Source organism: Culex pipiens, chromosome 1 (assembly GCF_016801865.2).
Source record: "Culex pipiens pallens isolate TS chromosome 1, TS_CPP_V2, whole genome shotgun sequence".
Taxonomy (NCBI): Eukaryota; Metazoa; Arthropoda; class Insecta; order Diptera; family Culicidae; genus Culex; species Culex pipiens.
Window position 1 is genome coordinate 52,219,945 of NC_068937.1, and position 25,860 is coordinate 52,245,804.

The 25,860-nt window shown below is 39.7% G+C and overlaps 2 protein-coding genes and 1 long non-coding RNA gene across 7 annotated transcripts in view; 1 reads left to right on the forward strand and 2 right to left on the reverse strand.

Moving 5' to 3' along the window:
* Positions 1-3,423, forward strand: part of LOC120432603 (uncharacterized) — a 136,746-nt gene extending 133,323 nt beyond the window's left edge. For 2 of the 3 annotated variants that reach the window (XM_039597852.2, XM_039597866.2), the window contains one exon: positions 1,280-3,423. In XM_039597852.2, the coding sequence (XP_039453786.1) occupies positions 1,280-1,634 (355 nt within the window). In that variant the 3' untranslated portion in view covers positions 1,635-3,423. The remainder of the gene's footprint in view (positions 1-1,279) is intronic. The other variant, XM_039597859.2, reaches the window with a different exon arrangement.
* Positions 3,424-4,486: 1,063 nt separating this feature from the next.
* On the reverse strand, positions 4,487-25,322 carry LOC120432249 (inositol polyphosphate-4-phosphatase type I A). 3 transcript variants are annotated; one of them, XM_039597428.2, is made up of 9 exons: positions 25,104-25,322; positions 24,637-24,938; positions 24,372-24,470; positions 14,397-14,756; positions 8,850-9,436; positions 8,687-8,787; positions 8,229-8,622; positions 5,768-8,118; positions 4,487-5,479 (listed from the first exon to the last, which is right to left on the reverse strand). In XM_039597428.2, the coding sequence occupies exons 2-9, from the start codon at positions 24,752-24,754 to the stop codon at positions 5,347-5,349; spliced, it is 4,143 nt and encodes a 1,380-aa protein (XP_039453362.1). In that variant the 5' UTR covers positions 24,755-24,938; positions 25,104-25,322; the 3' UTR covers positions 4,487-5,346. The 3 variants fall into 3 exon arrangements, with proteins under 3 accessions (XP_039453362.1, XP_039453371.1, XP_052564287.1); XM_039597437.2 differs by lacking the exon at positions 24,372-24,470; XM_052708327.1 differs by lacking the exons at positions 24,372-24,470; positions 24,637-24,938; positions 25,104-25,322 and adding an exon at positions 24,173-24,340.
* On the reverse strand, positions 17,507-19,447 carry LOC120432264 (uncharacterized). The gene is made up of 3 exons (XR_005608044.2): positions 18,943-19,447; positions 17,827-18,878; positions 17,507-17,763 (listed from the first exon to the last, which is right to left on the reverse strand). It is a non-coding gene; the product is annotated as an uncharacterized LOC120432264 (long non-coding RNA).
* Positions 25,323-25,860: the final 538 nt, after the last annotated feature.

A 25,860-nucleotide genomic window follows, 5' to 3' on the forward strand; every position in this document is an offset into this window, starting at 1 on the left:
AAAAATAATTAAAAAGTTCTTAATGTTTTAAGATATCTTAGTATTTTCGAAACTATGGAAATTATCGATATATTTTTTATTCATTCCCTAAAATACTGGCTACTAAGCGATTTACAAAAAAAATGTGCCCATTTTTACAACCAAGGTCTGTAAGTTAGTAAATTTTTGGAATTAGAAAACAACTTCCTTGGTTGCTGTGCACCCTTAAGTTATTACAAATAAGTTTGAAAATTTGTCTCTTCAAACAATTCACATAAAAAGAGTGGGATGTGGGATAGGGATTCTTAAACAAACTGGATTTTGGATTGAAAAAAAAAAACAAAACATTTAAATACAGACAACTCGAGAATAGAAAGTGATTCAATAGATTTTATAATCAATATTAATCAAATTGAAATGGAAGCTTGGTGAAAACATTTGTTTTAAGAGAACCCATACATAGATTTATAAATTCTCTGAAGCAATAAAAACTGTAACTATGTTTCAAATGTTTATCTGATAAAAAAACAAAACAGAGTGTAAAATTAAAATGCATGTTAACACCACGTTACAAAACTGTATGCCCATTTTTTTAAAGGTCCTATGAGCTATTGCGTTTTATATGTTTATAAGACTTTTTAATAAAAAAACTCAAGATTTTTAGCATTAACATGGAAATTATATGTATTATGAATTTTTTAAAGGCTGAATATTCATGTTTTCTTTCTGAGTCAAAATCCTATTATTTGAGGTTTTAAAAAAGTCAGTAATTTAAAAATGGGATTTGAGTTGTCACCCTGCAGATATTGGCAAAAAATGGAAGTGGGAAACACAATTAGCATGGCTTATTAGAATTGAAAGTTTTGACAGTTATATCACATCTGGTTAAGCCAGAATTCTGATCGGAATGGGAAGCTTTTATTAAATGCTTGAATGGATATGGCGAAACACTTGTAAAAAGTGTTTAAAAAATAGCATACATAACCAAATAAAGGTTTAATGGTAAATAGGATTTGCCTTTCGAATGGTCAATTTAGTGGTCTTGCAAAAGTTAATTTTAGATAAAAAATTGCTTCTAAAAGCATAATCTTTGTAGTTGTTTTGGCTTGTTGGGAAAAGCGACTTTAACATTAAAATTCAGGAAACCTAACCTCAAAGCACGATTTCACACTCACATACACGCACACCAACAAACAGCAACAAAGACTCAAACCACCTGGACTCGAGCTCTGCCCACGCCCACCCACCTGACCGGACTCTCCGTTTCTCTCCATTTTTCACACACAACACACCCTTACAGATTTTTTATCGACAGATCCCGGGAGAACTTGGCAGCGAACCGGGGCAGCCGGGACTACCCGCGGGACAGCATGGCCGTGCGGGACGGTTCCGAGATGGTCGTGTCGGACGTGTGCGTCAAGGGCGAGAAGAAGCGGCACCACCACCATCACCACAAGAGCAGCCACCGGGGTGGCGCCACCGGCAACAACGAGAATGACCCCCGGGGAGACCACCACCGACGGGAGGGACGCGGCGACCATCACGAGCGGAGCCGCAGTGGACGTCGGGACAGCGGAAGTGACTTCCGAGAGCCGAACATCATGGGCAGCGGCGGAAATGGTGGACGCCGTGGCGGGGACCACCGTCACTATTGACCCCGTCGAATGGTAATCACTATCAAAATCGAAGGACAAAAGGACGGTTCCGGTCCGCCGCGGGTTCTGCTGAGCCCGCTGTGGGAGTGAACGGAGCTTTTTGAGAAGAAGAAAAAAAAACACAATCTTACTTCCTATCCCAACCTAAACCAAGCAAAATCCTAACATTCCATACCCTTTTGAGCTATCACCTTTTCCTCCTTCCTTCTTGTACGTATTTATTTATTATTCTTAAACTTCACTAGCCTGTAAGAGACCCTTCCTTCTGCCTCACTTGCAGCGAAACAAAAAAAAAAAGAAAAAAAACTAATTTAACCCCAGAGAGCGAAACCACACTAGATTTAGGGATATTTTTGATAGTCAAGACACGAACCTTCTCATCTCACCCCCACCCTTCTTTCATAACAAGACATTCATTGACGCAAACCCTTTTCGACCAGCTTTTGACAGATCGCATTGTAAGCACTGAAAGAAAATTTCGTCTTACATTTTGATTGTGATTCACCATTGTGATCGACTTTCTTTCAGACATCAACCTACCGAACCCCAATCTATCTTAACCTTCAATTTTCATTTGAGATCGATCTTGACCGCGCCTAACCTAAAAACAAAAAAAAACCATGTGACGTTTAGACACGGTCGACATTGAGCTTAATCACACCAACTTTGCGTTTCAAAGCAACCATTTCAACCCTCATGCCCTCACCCTAACTGTATATTCGTTATAAGTCGTTAATTTATTACCACAATCGTTTGTTCATTTTCCCCCAATCTTCCCCACCCACTCGGTTTCCTTATTAAAGTTATATTTTGTTCTTGTTATCGTATGATTTTGTTAGACAAAAGCAAACAAAGTGTTACGTTTCACTTCTCTCAAAGAGTGTGTGTAAAAAAACGAAAAGTTTAAATAGAAAAGGTAAACAAAGATTAGAAGACAAGAGACGATGGTAACAAAAAGGATAGAAAAACAAGAAATGAAACCGTAGTTGCAATATAATGTACTAGTGAACGTCAAAGTTAGGAGAAAAAAAACGAAATCAATTTTTTAAGCTAGTTACGCTGTGTTTTGATAAAGGACATTCACGCACACAATCCCAAAACTGACAGATTAAGGTAGGAATAGTGCCATTACAAAGGCAACCGCAACCTTCTCCCTCTTTCCAAGTCACAGTTACAAACACACAAACTTAAGCTCAGACAACAAACACAAAATGCACGCACACACCAAAAATAACGCAAATTTTCCCAGCTCAAACCAGAACACAAACCAAGCAATTGTTTATAGAGAATGTGTTTCCTTATTGTGTTAGAAAATATGGTATAATTAGTAGAGACAGTTTTGCATTTCAACCAGACATAAACTGTTAATCAATGTTGGTTTGTGTTTGCGATAACAAATCAAACACAAACAACAAGCGCGCTCAAGTACGTTGTGAATTTTTTGCAAGTAAATTTATACGACATGTTATAATCGTTATGCAACTAACACAAGAATATTTTTTTCGCTGTTAGTGGTAATTAGGTAAACAAAACAAAAAATACGACAGCTACACAAGAGTTACTAAACAAACCCGTTTGCTTCGAGTATTTGACGAGGCGAAGTTTGAAAAAATGGTACTTATATGGAGATAACAAATAATTAAGCTGTTTGCCCCTCCCCCCCATAGAATGGGTGCAAGGAACTTTCTTCTCCTTCTCCGCGAGACAAGCGCGAGAGTGAGAGGGGAAATCGTTGAAAATGTTGTAAATAGTAATCGTATTTAATAAAAGTAATGATAATAAAGAAGAACAGTATTCCATGTAGAAAATCCGAAAAAAAAATCCCAGCTAATCCCACTGATTCGTTTCCCTAACACAGACTTCAAAACTAAGTAGGCTTGCAACATACCTTATACCGTTGATGATGTACGAAACTTTTTATAAGAAGAATCTCTATCATTGCTTTCATTTTTGGTTTTGATTTTGCTTGCGTTGATGTTGATCGACTCCTTCCAGAAAAAGAATCTCTCTCATTGATTTCACTGTTGATTTTTGCTTGCGTTGATGTTGATCGACTCCTTCCAGAAGAAGAAACTCTCTCATTCCTTTCACTCTTGATTTTGCTTGCGTTGATGTTGATCGACTCCTTCCAGAAGAAGAATCTCTCTCATTGCTTTCACTCTTGATTTTGCTTGCGTTGATGTTGATCGACTCCTTCCAGAAGAAGAATCTCTCTCATTGCTTTCACTCTTGATTTTGCTTGCGTTGATGTTGATCGACTCCTTCCAGAAGAAGAATTTCTTTCATTGCTTTCACCCTTGATTTTGCTTGCGTTGATGTTGATCGACTCCTTCCAGAAGAAGAATCTCTTTCATTGCTTTCACCCTTGATTTTGCTTGCGTTGATGTTGATCGACTCCTTCCAGAAGAAGAATGTCTCGCATTGCTTTCACTCTTGATTTTTGCATGCGTTGATGTTAATCGACTCCTTCCAGAAGAAGAATCTCTCTCATTGCTTTCACTCTAAGTTTTGCTTACGTTGATGTTGATCGACTCCTTCCAGAAGAAGAATCCCTCTCATTGCTTTCACTCTAAGTTTTGCTTACGTTGATGTTAATCGACTCCTTCCAGAAGAAGAATCCCTCTCATTGCTATCACTCTTGATTTTGCTTGCGTTGATGTTGAACGACACACACTGTTATCTCTTGACCAGAGATGCCATGTTGAAGAATGGATCTGTAAATGAAAGTAAAATGCAAACAACAGATATTTCATTCAAGTCCGTTCCATCTTCTTTTAGCTTCTTTCGGAATCTGCACAACTGAAAACAGGGCCTTCTTTCAATTTTCTATCGAATCCAAAATTCCGTTGCCATTTGTTATTAACGTTACACCTGTAATTAAGTTGACTTGAGTACACTTCCGTTATTAGTTAGCCTGAACGGCAAATCGTTAGTATTGTTATTCGTTTTGTTTGACTTTTCAGTAAGTTAGGTTAAAAACAATCTAAACTTGCGTATCCAAAAACCGTACCGATAATCGCTTGTCAAAAAATTACGAGATTTTGTGCCGTCAAAGAACGCTTGAAACCTAATTAAGTTGTTTTGTTTTTACTTCTTGAAGAAAATTACTATCCCTATAAAAGTACGTCACTGCGAACCGGGAAACAATTTGGCACATTTTGCTTTCGCGAACAATTTAAAAGGGGTCGCTCGCCTTATCCGACTCTGTCAGTGTGTGTGTGTGATTAATACAATTGAACAAATTCTAGCTACTCCCGCTTCCGGGCTAAAGTCTATCGGTTGATTAATGTTTGATGTGTTGTTCAACTTTTTTTTTTTGTAATTGATTATGTATGCCGATTTAGTGATTTAAATTTCAATTTTTGATTCGTATTTTTTGGCTTAACTGTAGAGGTTGTCTCACATTTTGTAAACATTCGAGACGATTTATTTAAGAGGACTGTAAAATCTCCTTGTTTAGAAGTGAATCAAGAGTATTTTGGGTTGTTACTTAACTACAGAGGAGTTTAATAAATATTACCAACAACAACAAATAATTCGAATCTTACTCAAGTTTGCGCCTCTTTCCTGCCTTTGCGATTCAATAAATAAAATCTGCTGCTCTAACTCACGTAAACAAATATTTATACAAACACATACACAACAAATCCCGTAACTTCCCTCAGCTGACACAAAATAACCTCAATTTGGCTGATGAAATCCTCGCGAATGCTTACGACTGCGCCTTCCCGTACGCTCCAGCCGGCGGTCTGTACACCTGCGGAAGCGAAAGGACCTGCGGCAGGTTGAACGCGTACTTGCGCAGCCCAATGTTCTTCATCGTGTTGTCAGAGCGGGTTCCCTCGCTGAAACGATATATTATGACGTTTGTTCATTGTTTAAATGTCAACTGTCAGACACCGGTTTTGTCTTTTGCACGTAACTTTTCGGTGCCTTTAGCAAACGTCAAAAGTAAACAAACTTTTAATCGGCAAAAGGGGCGAACATATTTGGTGAGGATTTGACGTTTGCTGAGGGTAACAAAAAGTTAGAAGGACTTTTCGACGATTCGATTTGAAGTTTGATCCGGCCTCAATTTGTACTGGTTTGACGTTTGCTGAGGGTACCGAAAAGTTTGGTTTGGTTAAACTCACCTCCTCATCGTATCCAGCACGCTCTGGGCGATGTTCGCCGACAGGTGGAACTCCTGCTGCAGCACCCGGCACTGCTCCAGCGTAACCGCCATCGACGTTCGATCCTTGGCGCTTTTACACGACGTAAAGCGGAGGCCATGCATCGAGCGCGTTACGTCCTCGGCAAGCGTTAGGATGCGATAATTTTTGGAGCTGTTGGCGCGAAGTTGGTCCTCCATCTCGTGCAGTAGACCCACGACTGCGTGTTCCGGAACGAGGACCTCCTTTTGCTGGGTTGTGATGACGCCGGTCTTGGTAGGGGTGTCGAGGGCGGCCGAGCAGGACGGGTTCACGAAGTTGAAGGGGACTTTTTTGTACTTGATGTGGTATTGCTTCAGTCGGTCGTAGTTGTCCCAGTTGGAGCGGTGCTGTTCCTTGGTGTAGCCGAGCGTTTCCGCCAGCGTTGCTTTCTCGTTGATGCCGATGTTGAAGAAGACTGGAGTGACTTTAAAGCTGACGGTGTCCTTGGTTGGAAGATGACAGAATACGGATTCCGGAATGGGGAGGAGGACGGTCAGGTTTTGTCGAGTTCCGCTGACTCGTGGAATAGGAGTAGCTTTCGAGTCTCGCTGAATGTTGCTACGAACCAGAGTGAAGGTCACCGTCGCAAGATCTTGGATCGCTACGCTCATGTCACCCCACATGTCGGTTTCACTACCGTACAGCGATAACAAGCCTTCGAAGAATGCCAACTGTCCAAGGTTGCACAGCAAGCTAATGTAGTTCTCGGTAACGTTCTGACCCCACAGCTTGGCCATAAGCGCTGAAACCAGCGCCGTCAAAGCCTGCGAGAAGCAGACATCCCGTCGGTAGTTGACGGCCAGCACCGTTGAAGTCTTCTTCATATCTTGTTGCAATCGCTGAACCGAGTGCATCAACCGCGCAGTCTTCAACAGTCCATCCATCGCTTGCCGCAGCTTCTTCATCGACGGCCTCAACTCCAGCGCCCAGTCCGTCGTCAATGAAAGATCCAACCCGTCGGTGAACTTGTTACCCTTCTTGACCTTCCGCGTAACTTCCCCGACCGCTTGCGTCAACGCCAAGTTCAGATCCTTGCTACAAAGTGGAGGTTTCCCAGACGGTCCCGGAAGCAGATCCTTAGGCAATGTATTGCAGAGATTCGCGGCAGCGCAGCCCTCCCCACCCTCTTCCAGCTCCTCCCCACAGGGCAACGACATGGGCTGGCTGGTGACCACATCCGGCGGAACAACCCCGAAAGGGGTCCGCTTGACGGACCCTCCCTTCGGCGTCCTCAACCGCACCGCCGGACTTCCGCACCGTCCGCACAAGAACTTGACCTTGCTCACCAAACACATCACGCTGGCCTCGATGTTCAGCTGGGTCAGATCCAGCGGTTCCGGTTCCTCCGTCGGCCGGTAGTAGTTTGCCGACGGGCTCGAACTCATCACCTTGGTGTCCAGGAACGCCCCGTTGTGACCCAGCACGATCGCGGTGTTCTCAATCAGGTAACCTTTCTCGTCGTACACGTTCGACAGCAGTTCCGACTTGTTCTCCAGCAGTTGCTTGTCGGAGAGCGACGAGCGGGACGGTTCCGGGATGGCCTCTTCTGCCTTTTCCACTTCCGGACTTTTCGCGGAAGATCCGGGCGTCATTTCCACCGGAGTCGACGACGTGACTTCCCCGTTGACGTCAAAGTGCGTTTCGCTGAACTTGAGATCTCCAGAGGGGGTAACCTCCGTCGGAGTTGACTTTTTCGCTTTAGACTCCTTCGGCTGCTCCGTCGGAAGGTAGCAAGCGGCCGGAAGTGAGCAGGACATGAGATATTCCTTGGACTTGCTGTTGCTCATCTGGTTGAACGTGCTCTGGATGGTCGCGATCGTGCTGATGTCCACGGAAGAAGGCGATTTGCTCTTTGTGCTGGATCCGAATGCGCCCAGCACGCCGGATTTGCTGGTCCGGACCTGGGGCCACAGATCCGGAGCCGGTCCCATCGGAGTGGCAAAGTCTTCCAACTCGGGACTCTTTAGGTCCAGCGCTCCCAGTTGCTGGGTAATTTTCTTAAAAGGGGACATCGGAACGGAAGTTCCGGCTCCGTCCACCGGCAGTGCTTGCTGCTCATCGATGATTCGGTGCCGTTCGATGAACGCAAAGGCCTCCTCCACTAGGGCGGGTTCCCAGATGTTGAGTAAAGATCGCGTTTTGGTCATCATTTCGTTGCACAGTGGAAGCATCCCCTTGGGATTCTTGGATTTGGCCAGGAACAGCAGCTGGGACATGACTTCAACAATTTCCCGCCGCAACTGCTTGATGGCCTGCACGGCATCGTTGGCCGCGGCCACCTTTTCGCTGTTCTGCAGAAAGAAAAAAGAAAGCTTGGTTAGAAATATACAACAGAACAATAGCAGTGACTTTTCGCTGTTCGAAGCGGAATCTGGTGGTGACTAGCGGTACCAGCACTCACCCCATTATCTTTCGCCGCCGCGTCCTTAATCTGCTGCAGCAGCTTAACCAACCCTCCGGTCTTGGACTTGCCCGAATGGCGCGTAAAAGCCCCCACAGTGGTCACGTCCAGGATCCCCGCCCGCTTCAGCGTATCGTTGTGGGCCCACATACGCTGCAGGTGCAGATTTACCGGAGCGAACTCCAGCGTTTCGTCGCCCTTTTTGCAGCTTGCCTTGAACGTCTTGCCGTGCTGCTGCTGCTGGGCGAGAAACTGCTTGGCCTGGGAGTAGTCCTTGAGCAGCTTGAGATGTTTGTCGAGGAGTTCCATTTGGCGCTGGCGCCACTCGCCGCCCAGTTCGCCCATGCCGGAGATTTCCTGGAGGAGTTCTTTCTCGCGCGAGATCCAGATGGAGCTGGAGGGGATTTGAGGTTATGAGCGGTTCATGTGAGTGTTTTTTATGGAATTGTAAAACTTACAGCAACTGCTGTGGGATGATATAACACAGTTGACTCTCCAGCATGATCTCCTGGACGCTTATGTCTCCGCCCAAGCCAGAGTGAAGTCGGTAGGTATGAATCTGTAGATTGATTAAGAATACTTTTAATAACACAAAAAAATGTCATTGAATGTTTGACTCACGCTCGGCTTCGTAAACACGAGCGCCACCTTGGACGGTGGCGGCACAAACAGCTTCACGCCCAGCTTCGGCGGCAACGACTGCGACCGGCGATGACCTATGGTTTGCTGGTGCTGCTGCTCCAACCCTCCTCCGACCTTGGCCGGCGACCGCTGCAGCGTCTTCCGGTCCGTATCCGGCACACAGCTGGCAATCGTAATAAATCCAGCCCCAGCCTGATGGTTCTGCGTCTTCAGCGGGATCCTCAACCGGGGCGTCTCCAGCATGGCCCCAAGAGTAACCTCCGCACACCCAATCGGGACCGCCGTCTGGGTGACCTTCTCTCGAACATCGTACGCCGTAAAGCGAATCTGGGAAGCGGCGTTGAGGCCATCCCCGGCGCGGAACGTAATCGTGCACACAAACTGCGGGTTTGAACTGCGCTCGATGACCTCGGTGCGGCCGTACTTGACCCAGCCTCGCGTCGAGGCGCCCCGATTGGTCGACGTTACCTGGACCACGACCGACGGGTTGGGCGGTTTGCCGTTGCCATCGCACAGCAGGTTGTCACAGGAGATGGCCGACTCGCATAGCGGGACCTCGTTGAGCGCTGCGGAATGGGGAGGAGAACGAGGACACAACCGGTAAGAAGGCATTCGAGAACGGTTTGAAAGCGGTGGTTTGAGCTGCGATGAATGAGTTAGCCGAGACGAATAGAGACAACCACCGCAAAGTTTGACCATAAGAAGGGAAAATCTTTCAAAAGAATGGACAAAAACAACCAATCAGTATTGAATTTTCAAAAAAAAATACAATTTATTAATCCAAAATAAATGCTCGAATCATGCAAAATTGTTAAAATCTACCAACTAAACTACTCTATTCTGTTAAGAATAAGAAAGTAAAAACAACCAAACAAACAACCAATTCACTCTCTCATTACGTCTAGACTGATAAAGAACTCGGCTCATTCACTTCTTAATCGTTATCAAACATGCAAACAGCAACAAAATGAAACAAAACGAGCACATTGTAGTGTAGGTACACATTTGTAATGCGAGATAGCGTTTCATTTGTATTTTTTTTTTCTGCTTCGAAATCTTTGGTCCCATGAACAAACTTTGCACACAACTCGTCTCATTTTTGAGTGAATAATTCGCGGTGGTTTCTCTCGGTGGAATATTTCAAACAAAGTTCATGTTTGGATAAACGATGGATTTTGCGATGAAGAATAATCGACATTGAGAATAGTGTGTTTCACGAGGTATTTCATCATCCTCACGGAAAAAGGCTGTAAATACGATCGAATAATGTAATCCTCATTGTAGCTTCGGCAACATCGATACAGAAATTATCATATGTTTGTCAAGTTAAGGTTCGGGATTGGTTTTTTAATCCGGGAAAGGGAAGGTCATTGTCATTTTGACAGAAGCGGCCACAATTCACAAAAAAAATCACAATTCACAAATGTTTCTTAAATGAATTGTTTCGAACACCACACGAAATGTTAAGATGCAATTTTTTTCCAGTTATCCCTTGTGAGTATTTTTCTCTATTTTAAAAATCGATTAAAATACAAAAGAAGCTTGACCGTCAAAAATGCAAATTACTTATGTAAAAATACCCAATACATAAGGCAACATTTAATCCCAATTCCCCAAAAAAAATCCAGACTCGATTCTCCGTAGGCCTCGGAAAAAATTTAGTTCGCATAATCGAATTACAGAAAAAAGATTATTTTCGTTGTCATATTTTTGATTGTCAAGTTTAAGTCTGACCTTGGTCTGACCCTTAAACTACGCTATAGTGATTCAGATTTTTAAAATCCAAGATGGCGCTCAAAATGGCGGTAATGAAATATCCCAAGTAACCATCCAGCACTAACTAATGTCATTAATAAGCAGGATATTGGCATCTCAACTGGTGATTATTCACCCAAAAGCATTTGTTAATGCAAAATAGCACTGATTCAACTGCACAGTCAATAGCTGTTATAATGCTGATTTAGAGCTTCGCCTAGCAACCATCTGGATGATCTACAGAGTACGTTGGCCCGTAGGATATCCGGAACCTGCAAGCTACGAAGCTACCCACACCATTCTTGTTATTCGCATTGAGTTCAATGAAAGTGATTTATTTTATACATGAATAAATATAAACATATTTAGTCAATAAAGGAAGTAAATTGATTTTAATGAATCTAAAAAAAAACTTTTCAAATGTGATCAAGAACAAAATTGATGTATTTTAGCAGTGGTCCCCGCACACCACGTTCAAACGCGTTCTGTGTTTTCTGTACTCGATCAAACACCAGCACCGCGTGTGCACGCGTACAAGCAAACCTAAACTCGGCCGTGTACAGGCTGTACCCGCACACGAACCTCAAGTTTAAACCGAACCTTGCACCTCGGGTACAAACCCCGTGCAGGCCGACGACGCAGAAAAGAGACAAAAATAGTTCCCTCACGCTCCCTCTGCTGTAAAGTGGTGTTTCATTCTCCGCTGCAGTCACACTACAGTGTTTGCCGCAGAGAGAGTGAGAAGCAGTCATTTTTTCGTCTCCTTATACGCTCTTCGCTCGCACGGCGTTGTACCCGAGGTGTGCACCCCGTGTATACACCGCGTGTAAACTTGAGTGCACCGTGCGGGGAGAACTCGAACATGGTAGCCTGGTGTGTTTGAGGTTCATCTGCACTGAAAACTTGTACGGCGTGTACGGCGTGCGTGCGTTTCGGGAAGACTGATTTTAGCCTAGTTTGGAATAGTTAAATCAAGATGCTTTGAAGTCGCACTTGGAAATTACTTCTCACTTAGCCGTGCGGGCACGGGCTCAGGACCATCACCACAACAGCGATGTCAACTTCCATACTCCTATGCAGAGCATCATCACCAAAGCAAAATCCTAAATCAGCCCAGTCGGTAATGCAGTTTTTAGCAAACTAAAAATAGAGTTGAAATCGTGAAGGCAAGGGGAAGAGGGAGAGCGAGAGCAACTTTTGTTTTGCTCTCTGTTTTTTTTTGTTTTGACATTTTCCGCAGGGAGTTGGGAGTGCAAATATTGAAAATACTTTTCGATTCAAAATTTTATCTTACATCGAAAAAAGATTGTTTGCTTTTTTCGAGTATTTTTAAAAATCCATTTATTAAAAAAAATAGCTTGCCCGAAAAAGGACTAAAGCTAAAGAATTGGCACTTTTGATCCACTAGAACAACAAAAAAATAATTAAAAATCAAAGTGGGTTCAAAAATCCGTATCTTGAGAAGGGATTTACGGATCGATTCGGGTAACGTTTGTAAATGTCTGATTCGTAACGAACGTTTTCATTGAATTTTGTATGGACAGCTTGCAAGCTTGTATAAAGAAACTAATGAAACAAAATGGTTTTAAGTACATAAGGAATCGATGGACGAAAAATTGCGAAAACCTACAGAATTGCTCAGTAACAAAATCAAAAATTGTAAAACTGTGCCAAGGGTCCTGATTGCTCCAAAAAAACTCATTCACTCGCGACTACAAATCGAACGCAACAAAAAACTGCTCTGAACTTTTCCTACCGTTTGTCACTTCCACACCGATCGCTACAGAATACTCTCTTTTTGCTTTCCCTCTCACTCGATTCGGGTAGTACAGCGAATGGTTCAGAGATACCGATTGCGTTATGTCGCTCAGTCGCTGAGTCGAAATAGTATGTTTTGCTCAATTAAACTGCTAAAAGAGCGCCGAGCTGGTATGTTGTTAGATTCTCTTCTCTCTGAAAGTATTCGTGTGTGACTCGGGTCGACGGACGGAGCAGGCAAAGAAATTCACGAAGTATTTGTGTTGCTGGGAGAAGCGATTGAGCATGTCGCTGGATTTCTGATCTTTGAACCGAAAATCAGGACCCTTGAACTGTGCATTAAAAACTGTTTCAGATCTGCGGACTGGATTTTAATATTTTCAGATTGTCAAAAAATGCCTTTATTTGCCTAAAAAATCAAAAGATTAAATAAAATAGGTACAGTGGTAATGTTACAGGCATAACCAAAATAACGAAGAACATCTCAGCCTTCAAGTGGGCTTCGTTCTCGAAATTCGCCATAAATCAACTTTTCAACCAACATTTGTTCTTTTTTTTTTAGTCATTGAATAGAAGATCTCTTGAAATTAACCCAATATAAGGGTTGAAAGTTTGACTTGTTTAACCCTTTCGAGCCTGAATTTTCAAAAAAATATTTTTTAATCTAATGATGGGAAAATGATTCTTAAGACAGTTTTGAAAATTTTAATGTTTGGGTCATATATGACCCATCAGGCTTGAAAGGGTTAAGTGACTTTGCCAAAGCTCTAAGAATGTATTTTTTTTCTGGGATCAACTACTACTCTGCCCATGATCGCATAAATGTCCCATATGCATTTTCGTCACTTTTGAGTTAGTGATGCAGTTTGGTTCAAAATCGTGTGCTCTTTCAAAAGAGGCTATAACATCCAGTACTTTGTTCTAGAAATCAGGAGGAAATTCATTTTTTTCATGAAAACTTAACACGTAGCCTTATGTGTGGGACAAACTTACCTTGCGTTTTTCTCAGCTTGCTGTTTTTGCATATGGGACATTTATGCGAACATGGGCAGTACTGTGTTTTAGACTACATACCATTTTCTATATTATATGTAGAAATAAGTATGCATTAATTGTTGTGTTTTTCCAGACTACTACGTCTCTACGCATTTTTTACAATTTCAATGATAATGTTATCATTCTATAGTAGAAATTGGGGAAAAAAACGAGCTAGGTTCAGTTGATAAAATATAATTCAACCCAAAAATGATGAACTTTTCGTCACAGTGTCCTGATGCAAACAATAGAGCTTTATGACGTTTCGCGGACGCACACTAGCGCACCATTTGGTTTTGCTGGCTGAAAAAAATTAACCTCACTTTATTTTCGTGTACGTACACACAATATATACACACGTAGATAATTCTATTATCGAGCTCGAGCTGTCACAGCCCTGCGAAATATGTTGGCTGACATATCGGGCGGTCAGTCAAAAAACCAGCTAGAAGTCGCCTGACAAAAAACTTTTGCTAGAAAGAGATAGGAAATCTGATGCAAACAAACGTCCAGCTGCCATGTAAACATACTTTGAATGTGTTAGTAAATTTCTGACAAGAACGCCTAATAAGCAAAATACTATTAAAAACAAACATAAACTGATCAAGAAAAATGCAACAAAAAAAAAACAAAAGAAGTCAGGTTTTTTGTAGAACAAAAATGTCTAAAAATGACTTCCTACAAAAAGGAAAAATTAAAAATTTCGAGAAAAATTTGGGTGTTGTTAGATTGTGGAATACAATTTTTTGATAGGCTTGACAAGTGAAAATTATACAAATTTTCAACCTTTGAAAATAAAGTAAACCTTTTTCCAGGTGGGCAAACATTCATTTCTCACCAATTCAGTTTCAAATTTAATATGTGATTATCAGGTCATCGCAAAACCACCACCAAACAAAATTAAACTAAATCTCATTCATCCATTGAACTCTATGGCACCCTTTCCCCCCTTTTGTTCTTAAAACAAAATCAAATCACCTATCTCCTTGCCGGTTTGCAGCCTCAGCATGTCCACGTCCACGTCGTGAATCATGCCGCGCTTCTTGTCGATTTGCTCCCGCAGGTACTTGAGCTGGGCCCGCTTCACGTCGTACCCGGCCAGCCCGATCGCCTGCATCCACTCGAGCCGCTCCTGGTCGGTGTTGGTGGCGAACCGTTGCCGCAGCCCGTCCTCAAACTCCAGATAGAACACGAAGCCGTCGTACTCGCGCAGGTCGCCGTGCCTAACGCAGCGATACTTTTCCAGCACGATGCATCCCTGGGGTTCGGAAAACTGGTCCGCCGATTTGAAGTAGAACAGCAGATTGCCGCGCAGCCGGCACCACTTTTCGAGACTTACTGTGGAGTAGAAAAGGTGAAAATGAGGATAGAATAGTTAATAATAAGGTTAACATTTTGTTGCAGTTTTTTTCTCAAAGTTACGTGAGATTAGTCTGGTGAGAGTTAGTGATTTGGTGCATACAAACGCTCTTTCAAAGGTGAGTTTTTATTGAGTTGTTAGTGTGTTCACTGCACATCGTAGTGTACAATTATTCATGATAATTTTTAAAGATATCTTACAACAAAGTGCAAAGTTACTTCTTTTTACGATTTTTTCAATTGACACCCTTCGCGAAAGAAAATTTTCTCTTCGAAAAGAGACTGCAGTTGATCAAAATATGTAACAATCCTCAAAGGGAGTGTCGTAAATCAGGGATCTGAGGAATCCGAAAACCATGAGTCACAGTGAATCTGTAACCTTATAACTTGCTTTCAAAACGTGTTACTAGAATTGACCTAAATCCACTTGTATCTCGAGAACCCAGGGTGACCACTCAAATCCCATTTTGAAATTCCCGACTTTTTCCCGACTTTTCCAGAATCTCAAATAATATGCATTTCTAAAGAATGATTTCAAACAAAAAACTCTTTATAAAAACTCATTATAAACCATGAAAAAAATCTAAATGAATTCAAAGAAAATAAAACTATTGACAATTTTCGTAAAAACAAAAATTTAACAACAAATTCCTAGCAAAAACTTTTAAATTCAAGCACTCATTGTTTTGATTCCGATTAGAAACATAAACAATTAGTCTTTGAAAATAGCCGAAAACTTAATAATATTTGTAATTTTAATGCATATTTTTAGAATTGGCAAAAGTATATAGTTTTTGATGCATCATTTCAACTGGAAATGACAAAAAGTTAAAGATAACTAAATTTAAATTTTTTTTCTTGATTTTAAAATATGATTGCTGTTAATATTCTTTCAAATAATTTTGAAAATATCTAGGAATTCGTAAAAAAATGTTTTTACTATGTTTCCTTTTGAATTTTGTAATTTTGTTATTGATTTTTTTAATTAATGTATTTGTTTTAGATGTCAGTTTGATAATATTTTATGTTTTACCACAAATTTTATGTGAAATGAAAGAAAAAATGTTTTAACATATTTGCAATAACTTAACCCAAATTTGTTGGATTTTCGATAATTGAATTTTCCGATAACTGAAAATCAAGCTTTATCGAAGGTAATTTACCCATACTAACAAAAATTCAAGGGAATCATTTGGAAAAAAAAATAAAAGAACTAATGAATTAAGTTCAACAATTAAACTTATTTGCCACAAAAAAAAAACATTGCCAAACTTAAGTTGGAATCTTTTATCAAATATTCAATCAATGTGATAAAACGAAACATAATCATACGTTTGCCTTAAAATTAGGCTCAATTTTTATATTAATTTTTCATTAACTTTATTGTTGTTTTAATTTAGAGTAAGAAAAATAAATAAAAATAAAAATACTTTAAAATTCTGTGTAAAATACATTCAGTGTTTATTAGTATTTTTAACGTCTTTTAATTTTGAATTAGATTGATAAAGTGGAAGAAACCTTAAATTGAAAGTAAGTTACTAAAGAAGAACTAAGTGAATTTAATTTGAAAATTGTTCAAAATATTACAAAATTATTCAAGATTAAGAAAAAAAATGCTTGTGATTCCTGACTTTTCCCAATTTTCTCACAAAAAATCACAAATTCCCGACTTTTCCCCGATTTTTAGCGGATTTTGGCGAATTCCCAACTTTTTCCCGATTTTCCAGATTTCCCGACTTGAGTGGCCACCCTGTAATATGAACCAGGCAATTACTCTTAAAAAATAAATGCGTACCTTTACCGTATGTGGGGCAAAGGAATTGTTTGTCTATTTTATGTGCAAAAGTTAATGTTTCATCTAGTTTTTAATTGGGGATTGTTTTTCACCTTATTTGACTTATTTGAACTAAGTAGTACTCATATAACTAAAGTTTAATTTTAGGGTTCAAACCCTTATCACTTTTGCACAAGGGTCCTGATTGCTCCAAAACGACTCATTCACTCGCGACCACAAATCGAACGCGACATAAAACTGGTCTGACCGTTTCCTATCGTTTGTCGCTTCCACACCAATCGCTACTGAATACTCTCTCTCTCTCTCTCTCTCTCTCCTCTCTCTCTCTCTCTCTCTCTTTGCTCTCCCTCTCACTTCAATCGGGAAGTACAGCGAATGGTTCAGAGAGACCGATTGCGTTATGTCGCTCAGTCGCTGAGTCGAAATAGTTTGCGGTCGGCTTTGTTTTACTCAGTTATATTAAACTGCTTAAAATCTACACAGAAAAAAATATTCGTGTAGATTTACATTATTTATCATGTACCAAAAGGTATCATGATAAATGATGTATATTTACATTAGATTCATCGGAAATTTACATGTTTTTCATTGTAAACGTTTCGAATCAAAATATTGTGAAATCGTGTAATTTTCCAATGAATCTAATGTAAATTTACCAAAGCAAAAAAAAATTTTTGCTCCGCTGGATTTAGAATCCCTTTTAATATGGGATTCTAAATCCAACGGAGCGATACCAATTTCAACAAGGTTTGTTTATTTACCGTTACCTTTGTTACCTTAGCACAACAATTTGAAAGAACATGTTGATCTCAGGGAATTCATTGCACGGCATCTCTTGGCTAATCAGGGTGTTCCCTTCAAGATGCAGCCGCAAATTTTGCCCTGAACATTTCTGGAGCAACATTTGAAAAGGGCGGTACGACATTGCTCTTACGGCCTTTCATTACACGCGTTTAAATGGGACGAAAGGCCGTAAGAACAATGTCGTACCGCCCCTTTCAAATGTTGCTCCAGATTTGTTGCAGGCCTTCAACACGGAGACAATCCAGATACGTGCACACGCCGACCACAATCAGCCACTCAAGGTTCTTGTCGCGTTCGATATCGGTCAGCGGTTCCGTAGCGACTTGGTCTCGGAGATTGGCAGTTTGATTTTGATTTTGGTCATGTTTAACACGTTAACATATGCACCTAGAAACAGACAAGGGAATTAATTTTAGTTCAGGTTTGTGAAAAAGGACACACGGAACTAACCTCCGAAAATCTGGTGAATGGGTCAGGCTAAGTTGTTAGGTTTGCCTATTTAACCTGCTCTAAGCGGTGGTCGGTGCAGAACTTCCTTCACGAGTTCCTTTTTGTCTGATTTTGCCGATTACAGTGCAGTAATTCTGTGATTTTTTAATACACCCGTCCGGTTTCAGCTGAAAAATCATGCTGTCCCATGTCGCATGATCGAGGAAGCCCTTGCCACGAAGAGAGGTAAGTGGACCAGTACACGAACCACCTACGGCATAATTCCTCGGACAGCCCAGGTCAACTCGCAGTTACCCCAGGTACCCCCAGTGCAGGACACATTGGGTATAGAAAGCGAATATAATAAGCATAAAATCAGAGCAGGGCGCGAGCCTTACTTTTGAAAGTTATTTGAATCTGCAATGAAAAAACCGTTAGTAAAAGAATCAACAAATTAAAAGGTGATACTGGTTCTCCCTGCGACTCAAGAGGTCTCTCGGCTAGCCATGGACACCAAGCTTGGTAGCAATCCTCCACAGTCGGTGTGATATTGATCACACACCTGGCGCTTATTTGTCGCTCCGTTAACTGTTGCATCCTGCGGCTTTGTAGCAAGGCGAAAGAGGAACCCTTGTTCATCTTGAAGTTGGTCCGGCACCATTTCCGCCGGACTGGCTCAAACACGCACCTATCACGAACCAAACACACTGCTCACAACCATGACCACGGCGTACCCGACGTACCCGTGTATTACAAAGGGCGGTGGCCACGGACACGACAGCTCACAGTTCACGCAGAAGCAGGCCGGCGGGTTCAGCGGAACGAGCTTCTGCTTCTCCCTAGTACCTGGACACCGTTGCATTTGCGGCCACCGTAAGTCATGTAATGCTACCGACACCAGAATTGCTCCGGTGATGCAGGCTGCGCAAGATCTACTCCTTGTATTTGGTCGTCCTGATCGGCTTGTAGAATTTTCTGAGAAACGGAGGAACACTGTCCTGCCCGACGTTCTTAACGGTGATTCCTAGGTCGTCAAAAGTGCACCCAGTAACAACAGCAGCACGAATAAACGGCTAAAACGAAATAAAATAAACATTTTCTTTATTAACTTATAGATACTGTCACGATCAAGCTTACCTTTTAACTTCCTCTAATCCAAAAAAACATTTGAAAAATGACTCCGCGCATGATGTTTTGATTGGTGTATTTTGACTGCGGCTTTGTTTTGACAATTCTCGCGGCGGCGCCGTCTTGATCCGTTCGGCGGCAGTCCAGCCTGCTGTCTGGCCTCGATTTTTCTTCTACCTGCACTCGTCTTTCCCACCGCAGTAGCAGTTGCTGGTCGCATCGATTTGCCAGATCCAAATATCGAGCCGGAACCAGTCCGAGAACCTGGTCAAGGGTCGAAGTAGTTTCCTTTTGCAGAAAACTCTGAGCGGTAACCGATGCTTTTTGTGATGCAAAGTTGAAACTATTTTTTAAACTTTCACCACTTTCAAACTTTTCTTCAGCAGCTGCAGTGCTCCAAAGTCCCAGAAATTTTCACAAAACATTTCAAAACAAAAACACCCCGTTTACTGCGTCACGACAGCGAAAAATCAGCTGTTTGTGTTGACAGAGTTGTGCTGGCGAGGGAATACCCGGTTGCTTCAGATTCTATGAGAACTGAGTAAATATCGGTGCATAAATGAAGGCGCATTCAAGATTATTATTTAAAACGACCACTTCCAAACAGAATTACTTCAGAACTGTTTTTTTTTCTTTTTTGCTGTCATTTGTGAAAACAATATTAATTTACATGTGTTCTGTATTTACATTAAGCGATTTTTACATGTTTTTCAACGTTTACACGTTTCTGATTATTGAAATTTCGACCAAATCGTTTCCATTTACATGACTTTTATGAATTACATTGAATTAGAATTTACATGATTGTATAATACATCATATTTAGCACTTTACATTGGATTTAAAATTTACATGTAGTGGAATTACATTGAAAACATTCTTTACATGACGTGGAAATTTACATATTTTTTTCTGTGTATGTTATCAAAAATGTTTTGCAATTTTGTTGATAACAAAACATTTAAGCAATTTTGTCAAATACAATTTACGTATTCGTGTGTGACTCGGGTCGACGGACGGACTACCCGGGCAGACGGTAATTACAAAATTCATGACATTTCAATAAAAAATACTGTTAAAATAACAGGAAGTGTTATGGAATCTTCTTGAAAAATACATTTTTGCATAAGAGTTCAATAACAGTTTATGTTATCATAACAACATTTGTTATTGGTCTGAAATTGGTTGAACGTCAAAACAGCTTTGGAATAACATTTTTTGTTATGAAAGAATATCTCCAACTGTTATTGGGATGATCGGATTAGCTGTTAAAATAACAAAAAATAATAACAAAGATTTGTTCGAAGACAATCCAATAACAAAAAACATCATAACGACGAATAACAGATCTTGTTATAAATAACATAAAATGGTATTGGCCTAGTACTTTCAAAGATCAAAAAATGTAATTCCCAAGTTATTTCCGTCTGCTCGGGTAGGCAAAGAAATTCACGAAGTATTTGTGTCGCTGGGAGAAGCGATTGAGCAAGTCGCTGGCAGCCTGAGTATAGTGTTCGCTCGCGAATGGTTGCGAGCTCCAGTCGGCAAAGATTCGCTCGGCGATGAGTGAGCTATTTCTGATCTTTTGAACCGAAAATCAGCACCCTTGCTTTTGCATTAGAGCAATTCTCTACCAAAACCGGATACGAATTTTATTTGTATTTTTTTATTTGGCTCAAACTTTGTGGGGGCCTTTCCTATGACCAAAGAAGATATTTTGTGTCATTGGTTCACCCATACAAGTCTCCATACAATTTTGGCAGCTGTCCATACAAAAATGGTACGTAAAAATTCGAATATGTCTAGAGTTTTTTTTGATTAGGTCCTATAAACATATGAAAGACAATGGTTTATTGGTCCTTTTCAAAAAAAACTCTGGATGTGTAACTTTTGAATGAATTTTCTGATCAATTTGGTGTCTTCGGAAAAGTTGTAGGTATTGTTGAGGACAATTGATTTTTTTATTAACATTGTTTTTACAAAAATTCAAATTCCCAAAATAAGTATTTTTTGATTTTCGAGATTTTTTGATATGTTTTAGGGGACAAAACCCCGCAACTTTTGAGCCATAGAGAAACATGGTCAAAAAATCTGCCGCCGAGTTATGAATTTTTGAAAAAATAGTGATTTTTGGAAAAAATCGAAATTTTATGCAAAAACAAATTTGACGTAATTTTTTAATGTAAAATTGAATTTCCAATCGAAAAGTACTTTACAGATTTTTTGATAAAAGGCTCTGTTTTTAAGATATAGCCACCGAAAGTTATTTTTAAATCAAGACTAACATTTTAAAAGGGCCAAACATTGAATATTACGCCCATTTAAAATGTTAGTCTTGATTTAAAAAATTTCAAAATACTTTTTTCGAAAAGATCGGAAAATTTCACGAATGTTTCATGTTTTAACATTGAAAATCGGACCATTAGTTGCTGAGATATCGACATTAGAAAATGGTGGGCTGTTTGGGTGAGACTTAGAAAACTTCAATTTTCGTGTTTCTTTTTGTTTAAGCCGCTGTATCTCAGCAACCAGAGGTCCAATCTTCAATGTCTCTTAGACAATTTTATAGCAAATTTTCTGAACTTTTCAAAAAAAATATTTTCAGAAATGGTCACTCATGGTCACTATTTTAAAAAATCGAAAAACTGCAAATATTTCGCTAAAATCAAACTTTCGGTGGCTATATCTTGAAAACAGAGCCTTTTATCAAAAAATCTGTAAAGTACTTTTCGATTGGAAATTCAATTTTACATTAAAAAATTACGTCAAATTTGTTTTTGCATAAAATTTCGATTTTTTCCAAAAATCACTATTTTTTCAAAAATTCATAACTCGGCGGCAGATTTTTTGACCATGTTTCTCTATGGCTCAAAAGTTGCGGGTTTTTGTCCCCTAAAACATATCAAAAAATCTCAAAAATCAAAAAAAAAATTCGGGAATTTGAATTTTTGTGAAAAAAATGTTAATAAAAAAATCGGCAATTTTTTTCCGTGTACCTATTTTTTTCTCAATAGTCCTCAACAATACCTACAACTTTGCCGAAGACACCAAATTGATCAGAAAATTCACTCAAAAGTTACAGCTGTTTGAATATTTACGTACTATTTTTTAATGTACAGCTGCCAAAATTGTATGGAGACTTGTATGGGTTAACCAATGACACAAAATAGCTTATTTGGTCATAGGGAAGGACCCCACAAAGTTTGAGCCAAATCAAAAAATACAAAAAATAAAAATGGTCGAAATCGGCCGATTTCGTAGAGAGTTGCTCATTAGTTATATTTTTTGTCCGGATTTGGCAGAAATAGTGATTTTGAATCAATACTATCAGAAATAGAAGTTATTCAATGCGTTTGATTTTTTTTTTTTTCATTTCAAAATATAATTTTAATGCGTATTTTTGCCCCGCAAAAACAGATGATAAAAACTTCAATGATTATCAAGGTAATTGGCTAGGCAAAACACTAGTTAAAAGGTTTTAATGATTTCGTGAAGCTGAAGCTTCATAAATCTTATATTGTAAGCTTCAAATATTAAAACAAAATAGCAAAAAGTGTATTTTGCTTAAATTTTATCACTTTATTTTTATGATCACATAAACTGCCCCGATCGTATAAATGTCTCATATGAATTTTCATCGTTTTTGAGTTAATGATGCAATTTGATTTAAAATCGCGTGCTCTTTCAAAAAAGCCTACAACATCCTGTACATTGTTATGGAAATCAGGAGGATGTCCTTATGTGTGTGACAAACTTCTCATGCGTTTTTCTCAGCTTGCTGTTGGTATTTCAATTTTACCTAAAAAGCTGATAATCAGGGTTTCGACTTGTTTTAGGGTCAACTTTACTGCCCATGTTCGCAAAAATGTCCCATACGCAAGGAAAAATAATATTTATTAAGGGTGCACAGCAATCAAGGAAGTTGTTGTCTTCTTATTCCAAATTTGTCAAACTTACGAACCCAATCCTGCAAGAATCTGATTGTAAAAATATTCAAACTTTGTTGTAAATAACTTTGAAGTCAGTAATTTAAGGGATGAATAAAAAACCATATCGATAGTTCCCGTATTTTTGAAGTTACTAAAATGTCTGTAACAAAAATCTGAGTGCAAAAGCTCTGGTTGATGTGTACCGTTAAAAACTTAGAACTTATTAGTTTTTATTTAAAAGATTTTAAAATATACTTTTTTATTTTATTTAATATCTTTGAATTTTCTAACTGTTGTGTTTTGAATTCTCTTCAATAATTAATTTTATTTTGGATTTCCAAAAGTTTTCTTTAATGGCACTATAAACAAAATTCTAATTTTTTGCTTAGGCCGATGCAAATATTTTTCAAAGTTTTTGACCCTCGGCTCTGGCCGGGGGGCTTTGCACAAAAACTTTAAATAACATTTGTACCAGCCAAATTGGGTGTCAGAATTCCGAAAAAACGTGTTTTGTGTCTGTTTTGTAAAATCACGATGCATTTTGATGATTGCAAGGAAACCCTTTATGTTTATACATTTTTTTTTTATTGTTTGCTCTACAATTGTGTAAAATATTGATACACTTTAAAAATTAACCATGCAAATTAAAAAACCCTTCTCGGTTATTGCAGATTCGAAAAGTACATTAAATTTTCCATAAAATAACACATCCCAAAAAAAACACAGTTGAGTAAAAAAAAAATGGTGGAGGTTTTAAAACAATTATCGAATATTTAAAAAGCCCGCCCTCCGTCAGGAGATATCGAAAATTCGGGATAAGAGACTTAAATTACACCTCAGAACAAAGTTTCACGCAAATCTTTACCAAAATTTCCAACATCGTGCTCATGAGTCATGAATCGCGAGATCGTTTGTTGAAAGAAAAGACAACCAAAGCAGCTCTCAAAATCAAGAGAGTTTTAAAATTTTAAACGGATTTTTCCACCGACGTGCCTTCCAATCAGTGTTAATAAGTGATGTGCAAAATTTTAGGAGAATTTCTTTTCAAGGCCGATAATTTTTTAATGCTTTTTAGGGAAATGTTTTTCTCAAAACCTTAAGCAGGAAACGCAATTCAGATTTCAAAATTCTGTGTGAGACGTAGATCTTGCTGCAATCCGTTACCCTTTCTAACTACTGTGAAATTGTTATTTATTAATTATTTGTGCATCACCCAAATGTATTAGTAAGCCACTTCCAATGTACAATGGTTAGTTTACCGGTGCACGTTAGCTTGTTTAATTGCAGTGTTGATGAAAAAGGATATTTACAAATGGGCGCTCGCTTGCGTTAGTTTCCTTCCCCCACACCACCAAACCGTTTAGAAAGGGTCAAACAAAACTGATGAACAGAACAAACACCGCATCAGCCGATATTCCGAGGTTCAGGTTTCAGTTCAGGTGGATGTGAGGTGAGTTTTGTTTTGGATGGTCGCGGATTAGTGAGCTGAAATCGCATTCAATGACGAACCTTTCGCTGTCCCACCAATGCAACTCAGGGACTTGTTGCGCTTGGGCTGATGAGGAGGCTTACCGCCGCCGGCGTTGGCACTAGAAACGTTCTCGTCGCCTGTTTGAGGATGTGTTTGATTTTTTTGGTGGATTTAGAGTTTTGTATGGGATGAGGAGAGGGGAAAAATAAGTTTTGAAAATAAATCAATGAGGGATGAACACAATAATAATGAGATCCCGAAAAATTGATGGCGTTAAGATCCGAATAAAAAGTATCCCGTTACCTTCAGTCTTCCGGAAGAACCCCTCCTGCTTCTCGGTCACATACAGCCGTCCCTCCTTGTCAAATTTGTTGCTGGGTTGTGTGGCCAAAGTGATCAGCTCCTGTTTGTTGAATCTCATTGCAATCGTTCTTTCTTTCTTTCACTGACCAGTTCGGAGCAGCAATCCTTCCTCTTACGTAGTTTGATCCAAAAGTAGGATACTTTGACCCTTTTCCCCCTTCCTTTCAGACCCTTTTACCAGCAAATCGTCCGCAGATATCGATTAAAGTTTAGTTTTTCACTCCGAGCCAGCAAACATCATTCTGAAATTTAATTAAAAATTCGATTACTTCAAGATGAACTGCTTAAAATAAATCTCTACGTGCTGAGAAATTGCGAAACAAATCGGGATTTAATTTCTGTCCACCTTTGCAAGCAGACGGAAGGGCCAAACCCACTTTTCTTTAGTTTTTGCTGACATTTTTTACCTTTCTTCCGAAGGGCCACAATTTTACAAATAATCCACATTTTCACTCATTTTTGAACGCAATTTTAACGCACAATCATGCACCAACACTTTTCACACAGAATTTACAACATTTTGAACGATTTTTCCACAAAATTTCCAAGATTTTTCACCGAAAAAACACTTTTTTACAAGCAGCACTCCCTGTTTTTCTCTGACTGTCTGGCTGCTGCAGATAAACGTCAAATTCTCACCCCACTCGCGCTCTCTCTCTCATCCCACCCGCTGAGAGCCCTCCGCCAGCTGACGGTTGGTTGGTTTGTTGACAGTTTGCAGGGCTGGGCGGGAGCATAAAAATACTTTTCTAGGGGAGAGTGGTCACAAAAACAGGAAATAATTTGAATAAGAGTATTTCTGGAGCAACACGAGAAAAGGGCGGATAAGCATTTTGATAGTTGGAACAATTTTGTAAATTCCGAGCCAACAAATAGCTTTTTCACAAAACTCGAAATGTAAATCAGAAGCTGGCCTTCCAAGCTTCCTTTTAACACTGCGGGTTTTGTTAAATAGTTACCTGTTGGCTCGGAATTTGCAAAATCGTCCTGGCTGTCAAAATGCTTATGCGCCCTTTTCAAATGTTGCTCCAGATTTTCTTTTTACTTTTGATTTAAAAATGATTTTTATTATGATAAAGTAATATACATCTTATAGCATACTTAATTAAAGAAAGAAATAGGTTGATATTTTTTATAGAACTTAATTATTTGCAAGATTATTTG